Source organism: Neoarius graeffei, chromosome 2 (genome assembly GCF_027579695.1).
Source record: "Neoarius graeffei isolate fNeoGra1 chromosome 2, fNeoGra1.pri, whole genome shotgun sequence".
In the NCBI taxonomy this organism is placed as follows: Eukaryota; Metazoa; Chordata; class Actinopteri; order Siluriformes; family Ariidae; genus Neoarius; species Neoarius graeffei.
Window position 1 is genome coordinate 4,104,770 of NC_083570.1, and position 13,179 is coordinate 4,117,948.

Sequence of the window (13,179 nt, forward strand, 5' to 3'; positions counted from 1 at the left end):
CCCACAACAGGGAAACCCCGCCACGTTATGCATGACATAGCATCTTGGATTAGGTCACGGTGAGGCAAGAAAAAAATGGCAGAGAATTTAGGGCCACGTGGCTCGAAATTCATTAATTGTTCTTTTAGGGAAAAAAAGTAATAAAATTTGAAGTCCGAGTTGCGAATTCAGTAGCATTTGGTCCACTAAAAAAGAATTGGGTGTCAGGGAAAATTATTTTTATGGCCTAAATTAAAAAAAAATCTGAGAGGCAGTCTACCTGTAATTATTATACATTTACATTATACATGCTTTAACTTAAATAATAAAGTGACTGTTTTTTGTCCAGCTGGATTGTGTTCTAATAAAACAGACGATTGACCAACAACGTGGCAACGTGCAGGAATTTTACATAAAAAAGAAAAAAAAAACACTTTTTTTTTTACGATGGATCACACAATCTCACAGTAGAACCAGAAAACCAGTAGAACGCTAACCCAGAAACTTTGAAGAACCCAAACCCAGCATATAGAGTCTGAGTGAATGTGGTGTGGACTCTGTGGAGGAGCTTCATCGTGTCAGAGACGCTGTAGAAGGACAGAGTTCCTGCACTGTGATCCACATACACTCCTATTCTGGAGGGTGATGGAACTTTGAGCTCAGTCTTAATGTTGTTGTGCCAGAAAGAAAGAGAAGAAGAAGAACACCACAGACTCCAGGACTGATTGTTGCCTCCAAACCCACACTCATTACCCAGTCCTTTCCTGACGATGTCTTTATATGAGACTGATATGGAGACACCACCAGCACCGCTCCACTCCACCTCCCAGTAACAGCGTCCACACACACTCTCCTTACACAACACCTGACAGTTGGAATCAAATCTCTCTGGATGATCAGAGTAACGCTGCTCTCTCCCACTATCTCTCACTGCTCTGTTCTTCTCAGACAGAATGAGGTGACGATGTGCCGTGTTGGGATCCAGAGTCAGATAACAGAAATCTGAAATAAAAGAGAAAAACAAACTGAACAGTGTGAACATGTTGGGTTTAATTCACATAGTATATTTATATGAAGTGTGTGTGTGTGTGTGTGTGTGTGTGTTAGATGTACATTTCAGAAACTCTTCTCTGCTCAGTGTTTCTGGTCCTGAAATAATCTGAACTGCTGCAGCTGTGGAGAGAAAAATGGAAACATGAGTTTGTGTAAAAGATGGAAAGAGTTTACAGTGATCCAGTCAGTTTATTCATTTTAAATCAGTGTTTGAGTTCAAAGTGTCGGGTGAATAAAGTGTCTGCAGAAAAGAAAGCAGGAGCATCGCTAAGAAATAACACATCACTGTGTTTCTCCAGCAGGAACAGCTCCTCTTACCATGTGGAGGGATTTTGTTGAATTCCTCCTCACAGAATTCCTCGAGTCTCTTTTTCAGATCTGAGAGAGAATTCCTCACTCCATCAAATGAGAGATGTTGATGGACAGTGACGCTGGATGTGTGAAAATCTGGTCCGATAAGTGGAGGAGATCGACGTCCAGAAGCTAAAACCTACAGAAAGCAAATGAAATGTAAAACCCACTTGTGATGTCAGACAGAGACATTTATTGTTCCCTTAATGAGAGGTGTTTTAGAGAGTGTGTGAGGAACAGCTGGCTCTGTAGATCAGACAGTGAGTGTTACCTGGAGGAAATGGATGTGATCGTGTGTGTGTGAAAGCTGCTCCAGCTCAGTGACTCTCCTCTGAAGATCAGCAATCTCCTGCTCCAGTTGCTCCAGGAGTCGTTCAGCTCGACTCAGTTCAGCCTTCTCCTGATCTCTGATCAGCTCCGTCACCTCCCAGCGCTTTTTCTCCATGGAGCTGATCAGCTCAGTAAAGATCCTCTCACTGTCCTCCACTGCTGTCTGTGCACTGAGCTGTTAGGACACACACACACACACACACACACACACACACACACACACACGCACACAAGATTTAAAGCTCATCTATCATTCCCTCTCTTACTGGGACTGTAAATGACTCGTTGTCCATGTTGTGTGTGTTTCTAGGAGCAGCTCTGTCTCTGCTCACTGCTCACCTTTATAGTGTTCACAGCCTGTTTCAGCTCCTGCACCTTCTTCTGCTTCTCCTGGATTCTCTGCTGGGATTTCATCTGCTCCTCCTTTAACTCACTCTGAGGACAAATAAAATACATTCAGCTTTTTATACAGTACGAGCGAACTGGTTCCATATTAATGTCAGTTCAAAGTACATTCATGTTTCTTACAGCTGTGAATGTTCTGTTCTCTGTGTGTTTTATTTTGTGTGGATTTTTTTGGGTTTTTTTGTGGCAATGAGGGTGTGGTCAAGCACCAGTTTGTGAACAGAGGGCGAGGCCAGGGAAGGTGAGTTGCAAATTGTTCTCACCTGTTGGTAACTCGTGTGTCTGTTTTGCAAGAATGACAGGGTAGTGAAAAAAAAGGGGAGAGCGAAGAGGTGGTCGTCTCCTGATTAGAGAACGCATGTATGTATGTGACAAGACAACCTTAAAGCTGAAAAGCCAAACTGACAAATAAAGAAGACTGTGTTCATCACTATTTCCCGCCTATCTGCACTTCACTATTCCACCCACCTTAGGGACATATGACAGTGGTGCCGAAAGCCAGGAAGACTGAAGGAAACCACCAATGAAGTCCTCCCCACTCAAGAATGTCACCTATGCCCTTGCTGCCACCCAACAGAGCCAGTAGCAAGCCCCGATCTCCCTCCATAAGGAGTAAGAGCAGCACTTTGAAGCCTTGCTGCTGGCTCAACAAGATGATCGCCAGGCGTTCCAGCACCTGCTCGTGTTGGTGAGGTCCTTGACTGCTATAGCTGCAGACCTTCCCCATGTCACCCAAGCGAAGATGGGGCCACATGATGATCTAGAAGCCTTCATCATGCTATTTGAGCAGGCGGCAGAGGCGTGGGGATGGACAGTCAAGTAATGCATGACTCATCTAGCCCAGCATGTTGTGCAGCAGCTCCCCATCGACAGTCGGCTCAACTATGCCAATTTGAGGCAAGCCATCCTGCAGCTTGTCAGTTGCTTCCTGGAACAACACCATCAGCACTTCCACACATTGACACTGGAAGAAGCTGGCTGGCCATTCGCTTTTGGCCAACAGCTCCAAGATGCCTGTTGGTGGTGGCTGAGGGTGGAAGACTGTGACACTGAGTCATCAATGTGGTGGGGCTGGAGCAGTTCATCGTGTGGCTGCCGGAAGGGACAGTAGAGTAAGAACAGTGGAGTGGGTCCAGTACCACCGCCCAGTGTTGCCGGATCGTGCAATCAAGCTGACAGAGGACCATTTGGTGGCAGTTTCAGTGGCAGGTGGACATCCTGCCTCTTCTCTCTGTCTCTCCCTTTCTCTCTCTCTCTCTCTCTCTCTCTCTCTCCCCTCCCCTCTTCCTGTCCCCACCCTGTTCTCCCACCACAGAAATGGGGGCTGGCCCTCCAGCAGCTGGTTCGCTGCGCCTGTGATGTCCCCGTCCTTCCTTTCTCTTCTGTGTCTTCTCACCCTCAGGTGAGTGATCCTCAAAACACCAGTACAGAGGTGAAGCCTGGGCTGGTTTGGTGGCACTGCGGGGAACCCAGACATCTCCGGGAGCAGTTCTCTGCGATGGAGGTGGGAGCAGTGGTCCCGGATCCCCAACATGCCAGAGACTGCCCTTGATCAGGCTGGAGTGTATTGCATGTTCATGGGGATAAATAACATGCATTGGTGGATTCCGGCTGCAGTTAGACCTTAATCCACCAAAGCCTGGTTCAAGGTGAGGCATTGAGGGGGAGCACAAGTGGTCAATGTTTTGTGTGTACACGGGGATGTTCACGAATATCTGCTAGTGTCCATCGACATACTATTCTGGATGAAAAACATAGGGTCGAGGCGGTGGTGGGTAGCCCATGCCTCACCCACCCACTAATTCTGGGGACAGATTGGCTGGGGTTTAAAGGTTTAATCAAGCATGTAGTAGTGGGCAGGTCCTGGGGTAACTCATCACGGGGAATTCCGGTGTGGCATTGACTGGGGAAGCCGTCTCAGAGCCATCCATGTCAGCATCATGTCAGAGCGATACGAGGAGCAGAAAGCGGCCTGCCCCTCCTCTCTCTCTCTCTCTCTCTCTCTCAGGAATTCTCTCGAGGATTTCCCATTAGAACAAATGCAAGACAAGACTCTGTGTCATGCTTTTGACCAAGTGAGAGTAGGCGATGGTCAGACTCTCTAGCCAAATACAACACTCGCCTTCTTGTACTTTGCAATTATTAAAGATAGGTTATACTGAGTGACGCAGGGCACTCAAACCCGTGAACAAATAACCCAATTGTTTTTGTAATCCCAAAAAACCATAGGGAACTTAACTTCATGCAGCTCACTTTAACACTCTGGCCGGATGCTTAGGTCATGATAAGACACTAGCCCAAATTATGACCCGGTTTTATTGGCCAGGGATTTGTGGTGATAACCAGAAGTGGTGTGCAGCATGCTGCAAATGCCAGCTGGTGAATCCAGTGGCCACTCCAAAAGCACCATTGTGCCTTCTCCCTCTAATCAAGACCCTCTTTTAAGGAATTCGCATGGATCTCGTCGGGCCATTAGCTTGGTCGACACGAGGATTTTTTTTTTATTTTAGTCCTAGTGGAATATGCAGCGCGATATCTGGAAACAGTCCTGCTGCATACATATCTGCAAGCAATGTGGCAGAGACACTGTTTAAAATTATCTCCCAAGTCGGGATTCCCAAAGAAATCCTGACTGACCAAGGCATGACATTCATGTCATGCACATTTCGCAAGCTTTATGAGTTATTGGGGATTAAATCCATCTGCATCACTGTGTATCACCCACAAACAGACGGTTTGGTAGAACAATTCAACCAAACACTTAAAAACTTAATTCAGAAGTTTGTAAGTGAAGACACATGTAACTGGGATAAATGGCTCGAAACCCTGTTATTCACAGTATGAGAGGTCCCGCAAGCATCCATGGGATTCTCCCCATTTGAATGATTGCATGGGCATAAGCCTTGCAGCATTTTGGATGTGTTGCAGAAAAACTAGAAGGAGGGACCTTCAAAGAGTAAAAATGAAATTCAATACATTCTTGACCTGCGCGCAAAGCTTCACACACACTCAGTCACTTAACCCAGTAGAATTTATGGCAGGTGAAAAAACCTCAAGCCCTGATGTACAACAGGGGTGCGCACCTTAGAGAGTTCACCTTGGTAGATAAAGTACTTGTATTATTGCTCACTTTGAGCTCAAAATTAATCGCTAAGTGGCAAGGGCCCTTTGAGGTCACACGGTGAATCAGGAATGTCGACTATGAGTTGAGGCGAACGGATAGGGGTGGGGCGCTACAAGTATACCACCTCAACCTATGTAAACATTGCAAGGGGGTCCCCATGGCATTGGCATTGGTAGTTCCAGAGAGGGCAGAGTTGGGGCTGGAGGTAAAAATGAAAGTAACCACTCAAGCCACTCCGGTCCCCTGTGGAGACCACCTCTCACCAGCCCATCTCACAGAGGTTGCCAGGTTGCAAGCAGAGTTTTCTGACATGTTATTGCCCCTTCCCATCTGCACTCACTTCATTTAACATCACGTTGAGACACCCCCAGGGTTGGTGGTGCATAGCCGCCCATATCGCTTACCTGAACACAAGAAAGTGGTGGTTTGGGATGAACTCAAGGCCATACTCGAAATGAGAATAATTGAGGAGTCCCACAGTGATTGGAGCAGCCTGGTGGTCTTGGTTCGCAAGACTAATGGATCGGTCCGGTTCTGTGTGGACTGTCGGAAAGTCACTGTGGTGTCTAAATTCGATGTGTACCCAATGCCTCAAATTGATGAGTTACTCAGTTGATTAGGTGCTGCTCGCATTTATTCGACACTGGATTTGACAAAGGGATATTAGCAGATCCCCTTGACTCCTCTATCCTGAGAAAAAAACGGCCTTTTCCACAAAGTTTGGCTTACACCAATTCATCATTCTTCCTTTTGGGTTATTCGGTGCTCCCACTATGTTCCAGTGGCTCATGGACAAAATCCTCTGCCCCCATGCGTGCTAAGCTAATAAAGACATACCCCAAAAGACTTGCAGCTGTAATTGCAGCAAAAGGTGGCTCCACAAAGTATTCACTTTGGGGATGTGAATACCTATGCACACTCCAGGTTTCTGTTTTTTCATCTTAATTATTGTTTGTGTCACAATAAAACAACTATTTGTACCTTTAAAGTGGTAGGCATATTGTGTAAATCAAATGGTGCTAACCCCCCAAAAATCCATTTAAATTCCATCTTGTAATGTGACAAAACAGGACAAACACCAAGGGGGATGAATACTTTTGCAAGACACTGTACAACATTGTTCTTTAAAAGGCTTTTTTCTGCACTACATTGTCAAAAGTATCTGGACACCTGGCCATCAGACCCATGTGTGTTTTTTTCCCCAAATTGTTACCACAAAATCTGAAGCAGACAATTGTGTTGAACGCCTTTGTTTGCTGTAACATTACAATTTCCCTTCAATGGAACTCAGACGCTCAAACCTGTTTTAGCATGATGATGCTCCTGTACACAAAGTGAGCTCCATGAAGACATGGTGTGTGAAGGTTGGAGTGAAGAACTCGAGCGTCCTACATAGAGTCCTGACTGAACTCATCCCCACTGAACACCTTTGGGATGAACTGGAACACTGACTGTACCCCAGACCTCCTCGCCTGACATCAGTGTCTGATCTCACTCATGCTCTTGTAGCTGAATGAACAGTAATCCCTACCGCCATGCCCCAAAATCTAGTAAAAAGCTGTGGCAGCGGGGGCGTGGTCAAGCGCCGGTCTGTGACAGGAGGGCGGAGCCAGGGAAGGTGAGTGGCAGCATCACTACACCTGACGGTAATTAACCTGTGTTTATGTGTCTTCCCAGTAACCACGCCCTATTTAAGGAGGCAGAGGGAGAGCAGAGGAGAGCTCTTCCCGGGACAAGAACACAGCGTGTGTGTGTGTGTGTATTTACCAGAGTAAAACGGTGTTGTTATACTGAAAAGTCTGGCAATAAAAAGCCTATCTGTACCTGAAGCTTTGTCCTGCCATCCTCTGTGCTCCACCCACACCTCAGAGAGCTCTACAGTGGTGCTGAAACCCGGGAAAAGGTGGAGCACCAACCTCGCAGCCCCATGGAATCCTCCCCGTTCGCGGACCTGGTCCACGCCCTCGCCACAGCTCAACAAAGCCAGCACCAGGCGCTTGTCATGCTCCGAAAGGAGCAAGAGCGGTGCTTCGAAGCCCTGGTGCTGGCCCAGCAGGAAGATCGCGAGGCATTCCGGCATCTCCTCGCGTCGGCGGGGTCCACCAGCGCCCCGGCTGCGGGCCCGTCTCCCCTCACCGTGACCAAGATGGGCCCGCAGGACGAACCCGAGGCGTTCCTCACATTGTTCAAACAGGTCGCTGAAGCCTCGGGGTGGCCGATGGAGCAGAGTGCGGCACGCCTCCTCCCCCTCCTGACGGGAGAGGCGCAGCTGGCCGCGCTACAGCTCCCCGCTGATCGCCGGCTGGCCTACGCGGACCTTCGCCGGGCCGTCCTCCAGCGCGTGGGGCGCACACCAGAACAACAGCGCCAGCGCTTCCGCGAGCTGCGGTTGGAGGAAGTCAGCCGGCCGTTCGCGTTCGGCCAGCAGCTCCGGGACGCCTGCTGGCGGTGGCTGAGGGCCGACGATCGCGACGCAGAGGGAATCATCGATCAGGTGGTGCTGGAGCAGTTCATCGCCCGCTTACCAGCCGGAACCACGGAATGGGTCCAGTGCCACTGCCCGGCGTCGCTGGATCAGGCAGTAGGACTGGCGGAGGATCATTTGGCGGCTGTTCCGGCGGCAGGACAGCCGACGACGTCTTCTCTTCTCTCCTCTTCTCTCTCTCTTTCTCCCCTCCCTTCTGTGTCCCGTCCTCGCCCCATTCCCCCACCACGGAGACGGGGGCCGGCTCCACCCCAGCCAGCCCGCCGCACCCGTGGTGCCCTCCCGTTTCTCCCTTCTGTGTCTGTCTCCCCCCCCCCCTCAGGTGAGTGAGCCCCAGAGCACCGGTGCAGAGGGAAAGCCTGGGCTTGTTTGCTGGTGCTGCGGGGAGCCGGGCCACCTGCAACAACAGTGCGCAGCAATGGAGGTGGGCGTGGTGGTACGGATCCCCGACGTGCCAGAAGCTGCCCTCGATCGGGCCGGAGTGTATCGCATACCGGTGAGTGTCCAAGGGGCTACATATCAGGCATTGGTGGATTCTGGTTGCAGTCAGACCTCGATCCGCCAAAGCCTGGTGCAAGACAAGGCATTGGGGGGAGCACAGGGGGTGAAGGTGTTGTGTGTGCACGGGAATGTTCACAGCTACCCGTTGGTGTCAGTCCACATATTTTTCAGAGGGGAAAAATCTATCGTGAAGGCAGCGGTTAATCCTCGCCTTACCCACTCTTTAATTTTGGGGACTGATTGGCCGGGATTTCGGGATTTAATGATGCGCCTAGTAAAGAGTGGGTCCTGCCATTTGACAGGGGGAGGTCCTGGTGTCGCTTTGGCTGGAGCTGCTGTCACAGAGCCGTCTACATCATCTCCGCGACAGAGTGAGGAGCCGCCGGCTCCTCCTCTTTCTGTTGGGGAATCCCTTGTGGATTTCCCATTAGAACAATTGCGAGACGAGACTCTGCGACATGCGTTTGACCAAGTGAGAGTAATCGATGGTCAAACGCTCCAGCCGAACGCCACCCCGTCCTTCCCCTATTTTTCTATTATGAAGGATAGATTATACCGAGTGACGCAGGACACTCAGACGAAAGAGCGAGTCACACAGCTGTTAATTCCAAAGAGCCGCTGGGAATTGGTATTTCAGGTGGCTCACTTTAATCCCATGGCTGGACACCTAGGGCAGGATAAGACACTAGCCCAGATAATGGCCCGATTCTATTGGCCGGGGATTCGCGGCGATGTCCGTAAGTGGTATACGGTGTGCCGCGAATGCCAGTTAGTAAATCCAGCAGCCATTCCAAAAGCGCCTTTGCGCCCCCTACCATTAATCGAGACCCCGTTCGAAAGAATTGGGATGGATCTCATCGGGCCATTAGATCGGTCAACACGAGGGTTCCGCTTTATATTGGTTCTGGTGGACTATGCAACGCGATACCTGGAAGCGGTGCCTCTTCGCAATATCTCAGCACGCAGTATTGCGGAGGCCCTCTTCCACGTCATCTCCCGGGTTGGAATCCCGAAAGAGATTCTGACTGACCAAGGCACCTCGTTTATGTCACGAACACTGAGCAAACTGTATGGGCTATTAGGTATTAAGCCAATCTGCACCAGCGTGTATCACCCACAAACGGACGGTTTAGTTGAACGGTTCAATCGCACCCTCAAGAATATAATTAAAAAATTCGTAAGTGAGGATGCACATAACTGGGATAAATGGCTCGAACCCTTGTTATTTGCAGTGCGAGAGGTCCCCCAAGCCTCCACGGGGTTCTCCCCGTTTGAATTGTTATACGGGCGTAAGCCGTGCGGCATTTTAGATGTGCTGCGAGAAAATTGGGAGGAGGGACCTTCACAGAGTAAAAACGAAATTCAGTACGTTATGGACCTGCGCGCAAAACTCCACACGCTCACCCACCTAACTCAGGAGCATTTGCGGCAGGCCCAGGAACGGCAAGTCCGCCTGTACAACAAGGGCACGCGCCTTAGAGAGTTCACTCCGGGAGATAAGGTACTCGTACTGTTGCCCACGTCGAGCTCCAAATTAATCGCCAAGTGGCAAGGACCCTTTGAGGTCACACGGCGAGTTGGGGACGTCGACTATGAGGTAAGACGAACGGACAGGGAGGGGGCGCTACAGATCTACCACCTCAATCTGCTTAAACTCTGGAATGAGGAGGTCCCCGTGGCGTTGGTGTCGGTAGTTCTGGAGAAGGCAGAGCTGGGGCTGGAGATGCAAAAAGGGACATTGGCATCACGTACCTCTCCGGTCCCCTGTGGAGACCACCGATCCCCGACCCAACTCACGGAGGTCGCCCAGTTGCAGGCCGAGTTTTCGGATGTGTTCTCGCCCCTGCCCGGTCGCACTGACCTCATAGAACACCACATAGAGACACCCCCGGGGGTGGTAGTGCGTAGCCGCCCTTACAGGCTACCCGAACACAAAAAAAAGGTGGTTCGGGAAGAACTTCAGACCATGCTCGAAATGGGCATCATCGAGGAGTCCCACAGTGACTGGAGCAGCCCGGTGGTCTTGGTACCCAAGGCCGACGGGTCGGTCCAGTTCTGTGTGGACTACAGAAAAGTCAACACGGTGTCTAAATTCGACGCGTACCCAATGCCTCGTATTGACGAGCTGCTCGATCGACTAGGCATGGCTCGCTTTTACTCAACACTGGATTTGACGAAGGGATATTGGCAGATCCCCTTGACTCCATTATCCCGGGAGAAAACGGCCTTTTCCACAGGGTTCGGCTTACACCAATTCATCACACTTCCTTTTGGGCTGTTTGGGGCGCCCGCTACATTTCAGCGGCTGATGGACAGGGTCCTCCGGCCCCACGCCACCTATGCGGCCGCATATCTGGATGACATTATCATTTATAGTAACGACAGGCAGCGGCACCTGCAACACCTGAGGGCCATCCTTAGGTCGCTGAGGCGAGCGGGTCTCACTGCCAACCCGAAGAAGTGTGCGATTGGGCGGGTGGAAGTACGGTATCTGGGCTTCCACTTGGGCAACGGGCAGGTGCGTCCCCAAATTAATAAGACAGTAGCGATTGCGGCCTGCCCGAGGCCCAAGACCAAAAAGGGGGTGAGACAGTTCCTGGGGCTGGCAGGCTACTATCGTAGGTTTATACGTAATTATTCGGACATCACCAGCCCGGTGACTGACCTCACTAAAAAGGGGGCGCCAGATCCGGTCCAGTGGACAGAGCAGTGCCAGCGGGCTTTCTCTGAGGTAAAGGCTGCACTGTGTGGGGGGCCACTATTACACTCCCCTGACTTCTCTCTCCCTTTTGTGTTGCAGACCGACGCGTCGGACAGAGGGCTGGGGGCGGTGTTGTCCCAGGAGGTGGAGGGGGAGGACCGCCCCATCCTGTACATTAGTAGGAAGCTGTCGGTGCGTGAGGGGCGCTACAGCACTATTGAGAAGGAATGCCTGGCGATCAAGTGGGCGGTCCTCGCCCTCCGTTACTACCTGCTGGGGCGCCCTTTCACCCTCTGTTCGGACCACGCGCCCCTCCAGTGGCTCCACCGCATGAAAGATGCCAACGCGCGGATCACCCGTTGGTATCTGGCACTCCAACCCTTCAATTTCAAGGTGGTCCACAGGCCGGGGGCGCAGATGGTCGTGGCGGACTTCCTCTCCCGTCAAGGGGGGGGAGTCGGCTGCGGGCCGGAAAGGCGCTCGGCCTGAGTCGGGCGGTGGGGGTATGTGGCAGCGGGGGCGTGGTCAAGCGCCGGTCTGTGACAGGAGGGCGGAGCCAGGGAAGGTGAGTGGCAGCATCACTACACCTGACGGTAATTAACCTGTGCTTGTGTGTCTTCCCAGTAACCGCACCCTATTTAAGGAGGCAGAGGGAGAGCAGAGGAGAGCTCTTCCCGGGACAAGAACACAGCGTGTGTGTGTATTTACCAGAGTAAAATGGTGTTGTTATACTGAAAAGTCAGGCAATAAAAAGCCTATCCGTACCTGAAGCTTTGTCCTGCCGTCCTCTGTGCTCCACCCACACCTCAGAGAGCTCTACAAAAGCCTTCCCAGAAGAGTGGAGCTCATTATAACAGCTTTATGCTTGCTTTACCAAAATTCTCTCTCTGTATGTGAAATGTTCACTAACTGGTTTGACCAGATTACGACCATCACTGAAGATAAATTTAACACTATGTTCACCAGAACACAGACAAATGTAATCAGCTTTTACAGAATCCTTCTGATTGATACACATATTGAAATTAAAGTTCAAATCATATCACTGACTAAAGCACCTGTTTCTAGATGGGAAACTATAATTAAGATGATTTAATTCTGGAAAGATTTCTAGTTCTCACCTGTTTCTCAGCTCTTTCTGCTGCGGCTGTGACGATGTCGTGACCTTTGTGATTTTCCATCATACACAAATAACAGATGCAGGTTTGATCAGTACGACAGTAGAGCTCAATCAGCTTGTTATGCTCAGAGCAGATCTTCTCTTGGAGTTTTGCTGAGGCTTCAATTAATATGTGTTTTTTCAAAGCAGGAACTTCAAGATGAGGTTTCAGATGAGTTTCACAAAATGAAATCAAACACATCAGACAGGACTTGACAGCTTTGTGTTTTCTCCCGGTGCAGAAATCACACTCCACATCTCCAGGTCCAGCGTAACAGTGAGCAGGAGAAGTAGATTGGAATTCAGTCTTCTTCAGTTTCTCCACCACTTCAGGCAGCATATTGTTTCTGCGTAGAACAGGCCTTGTCGTGAAAGTGTCTCTGCACTGAGGACAGCTGTAGACGCCCTTCTGATCCTTCGGATCCCAGCAGCCATTCATGCAAACCTTACAGAAACTGTGACCACAGGGGATAGTCACCGAATCTTTCCGGAGATCCAGACACAGTGGACACATGAACTGGTCCTGAGAAAGCTGATCTACTGAAATACTGGCCTCAGCCATTTTCCTGAAATCCCACCGAGAGAGAGATCAGTTTTGTTTTGTCTGAAAGGAGTGACTTCCTTATTCGGTGTGTGTGTGTGTGTGTGTGTGTGTGTGAGAGAGAGAGAGAGAAAGAGAGAGAGAGCAGTTTGTTTTCTCCAAAATGACGAGTTACTTCCTGGTCCTGTGTCTGTGAAAGAGAGATAATGAGAGAGGAGGAGCACAGAGAGGTCATGAACACTCCTCTATTAACCATTTCATCTCCCTTCAGTGCAGAAATATCACCCATGTAGCCGCACTGATTAGGATTAATTTCATGAAATACACACAGATAAATGGTGGCCAGATGAAGCTTCAGGAAAAACATCCATAAACGCTTATCCTGTGCAGGGTTGTGGGTAAGCTGGAGCCTATCCCAGCTGACTATGGGTGAGAGGCGGGGTTCACCCTGGAGAAGTCGCCAGATCATCACAGGGCTGACACACAGAGCCAAACAACCATTCACACTCACATTCACACCTATGGTCAATTTAGGGTCACCAGTTAACCT

General features: G+C 50.2%; 1 protein-coding gene across 1 annotated transcript; it reads right to left on the reverse strand.

Moving 5' to 3' along the window:
* Positions 1–244: 244 nt before the first annotated feature.
* On the reverse strand, positions 245–12,806 carry LOC132877850 (tripartite motif-containing protein 16-like). Its single transcript, XM_060913622.1, has 6 exons — positions 12,051–12,806; positions 2,053–2,148; positions 1,655–1,888; positions 1,351–1,522; positions 1,093–1,152; positions 245–981 (listed from the first exon to the last, which is right to left on the reverse strand). Exons 1-6 carry the CDS (start codon positions 12,648–12,650, stop codon positions 422–424), a joined length of 1,722 nt encoding a protein of 573 aa, XP_060769605.1. The 5' UTR covers positions 12,651–12,806; the 3' UTR covers positions 245–421.
* Between the last annotated feature and the right edge of the window lie 373 nt (positions 12,807–13,179).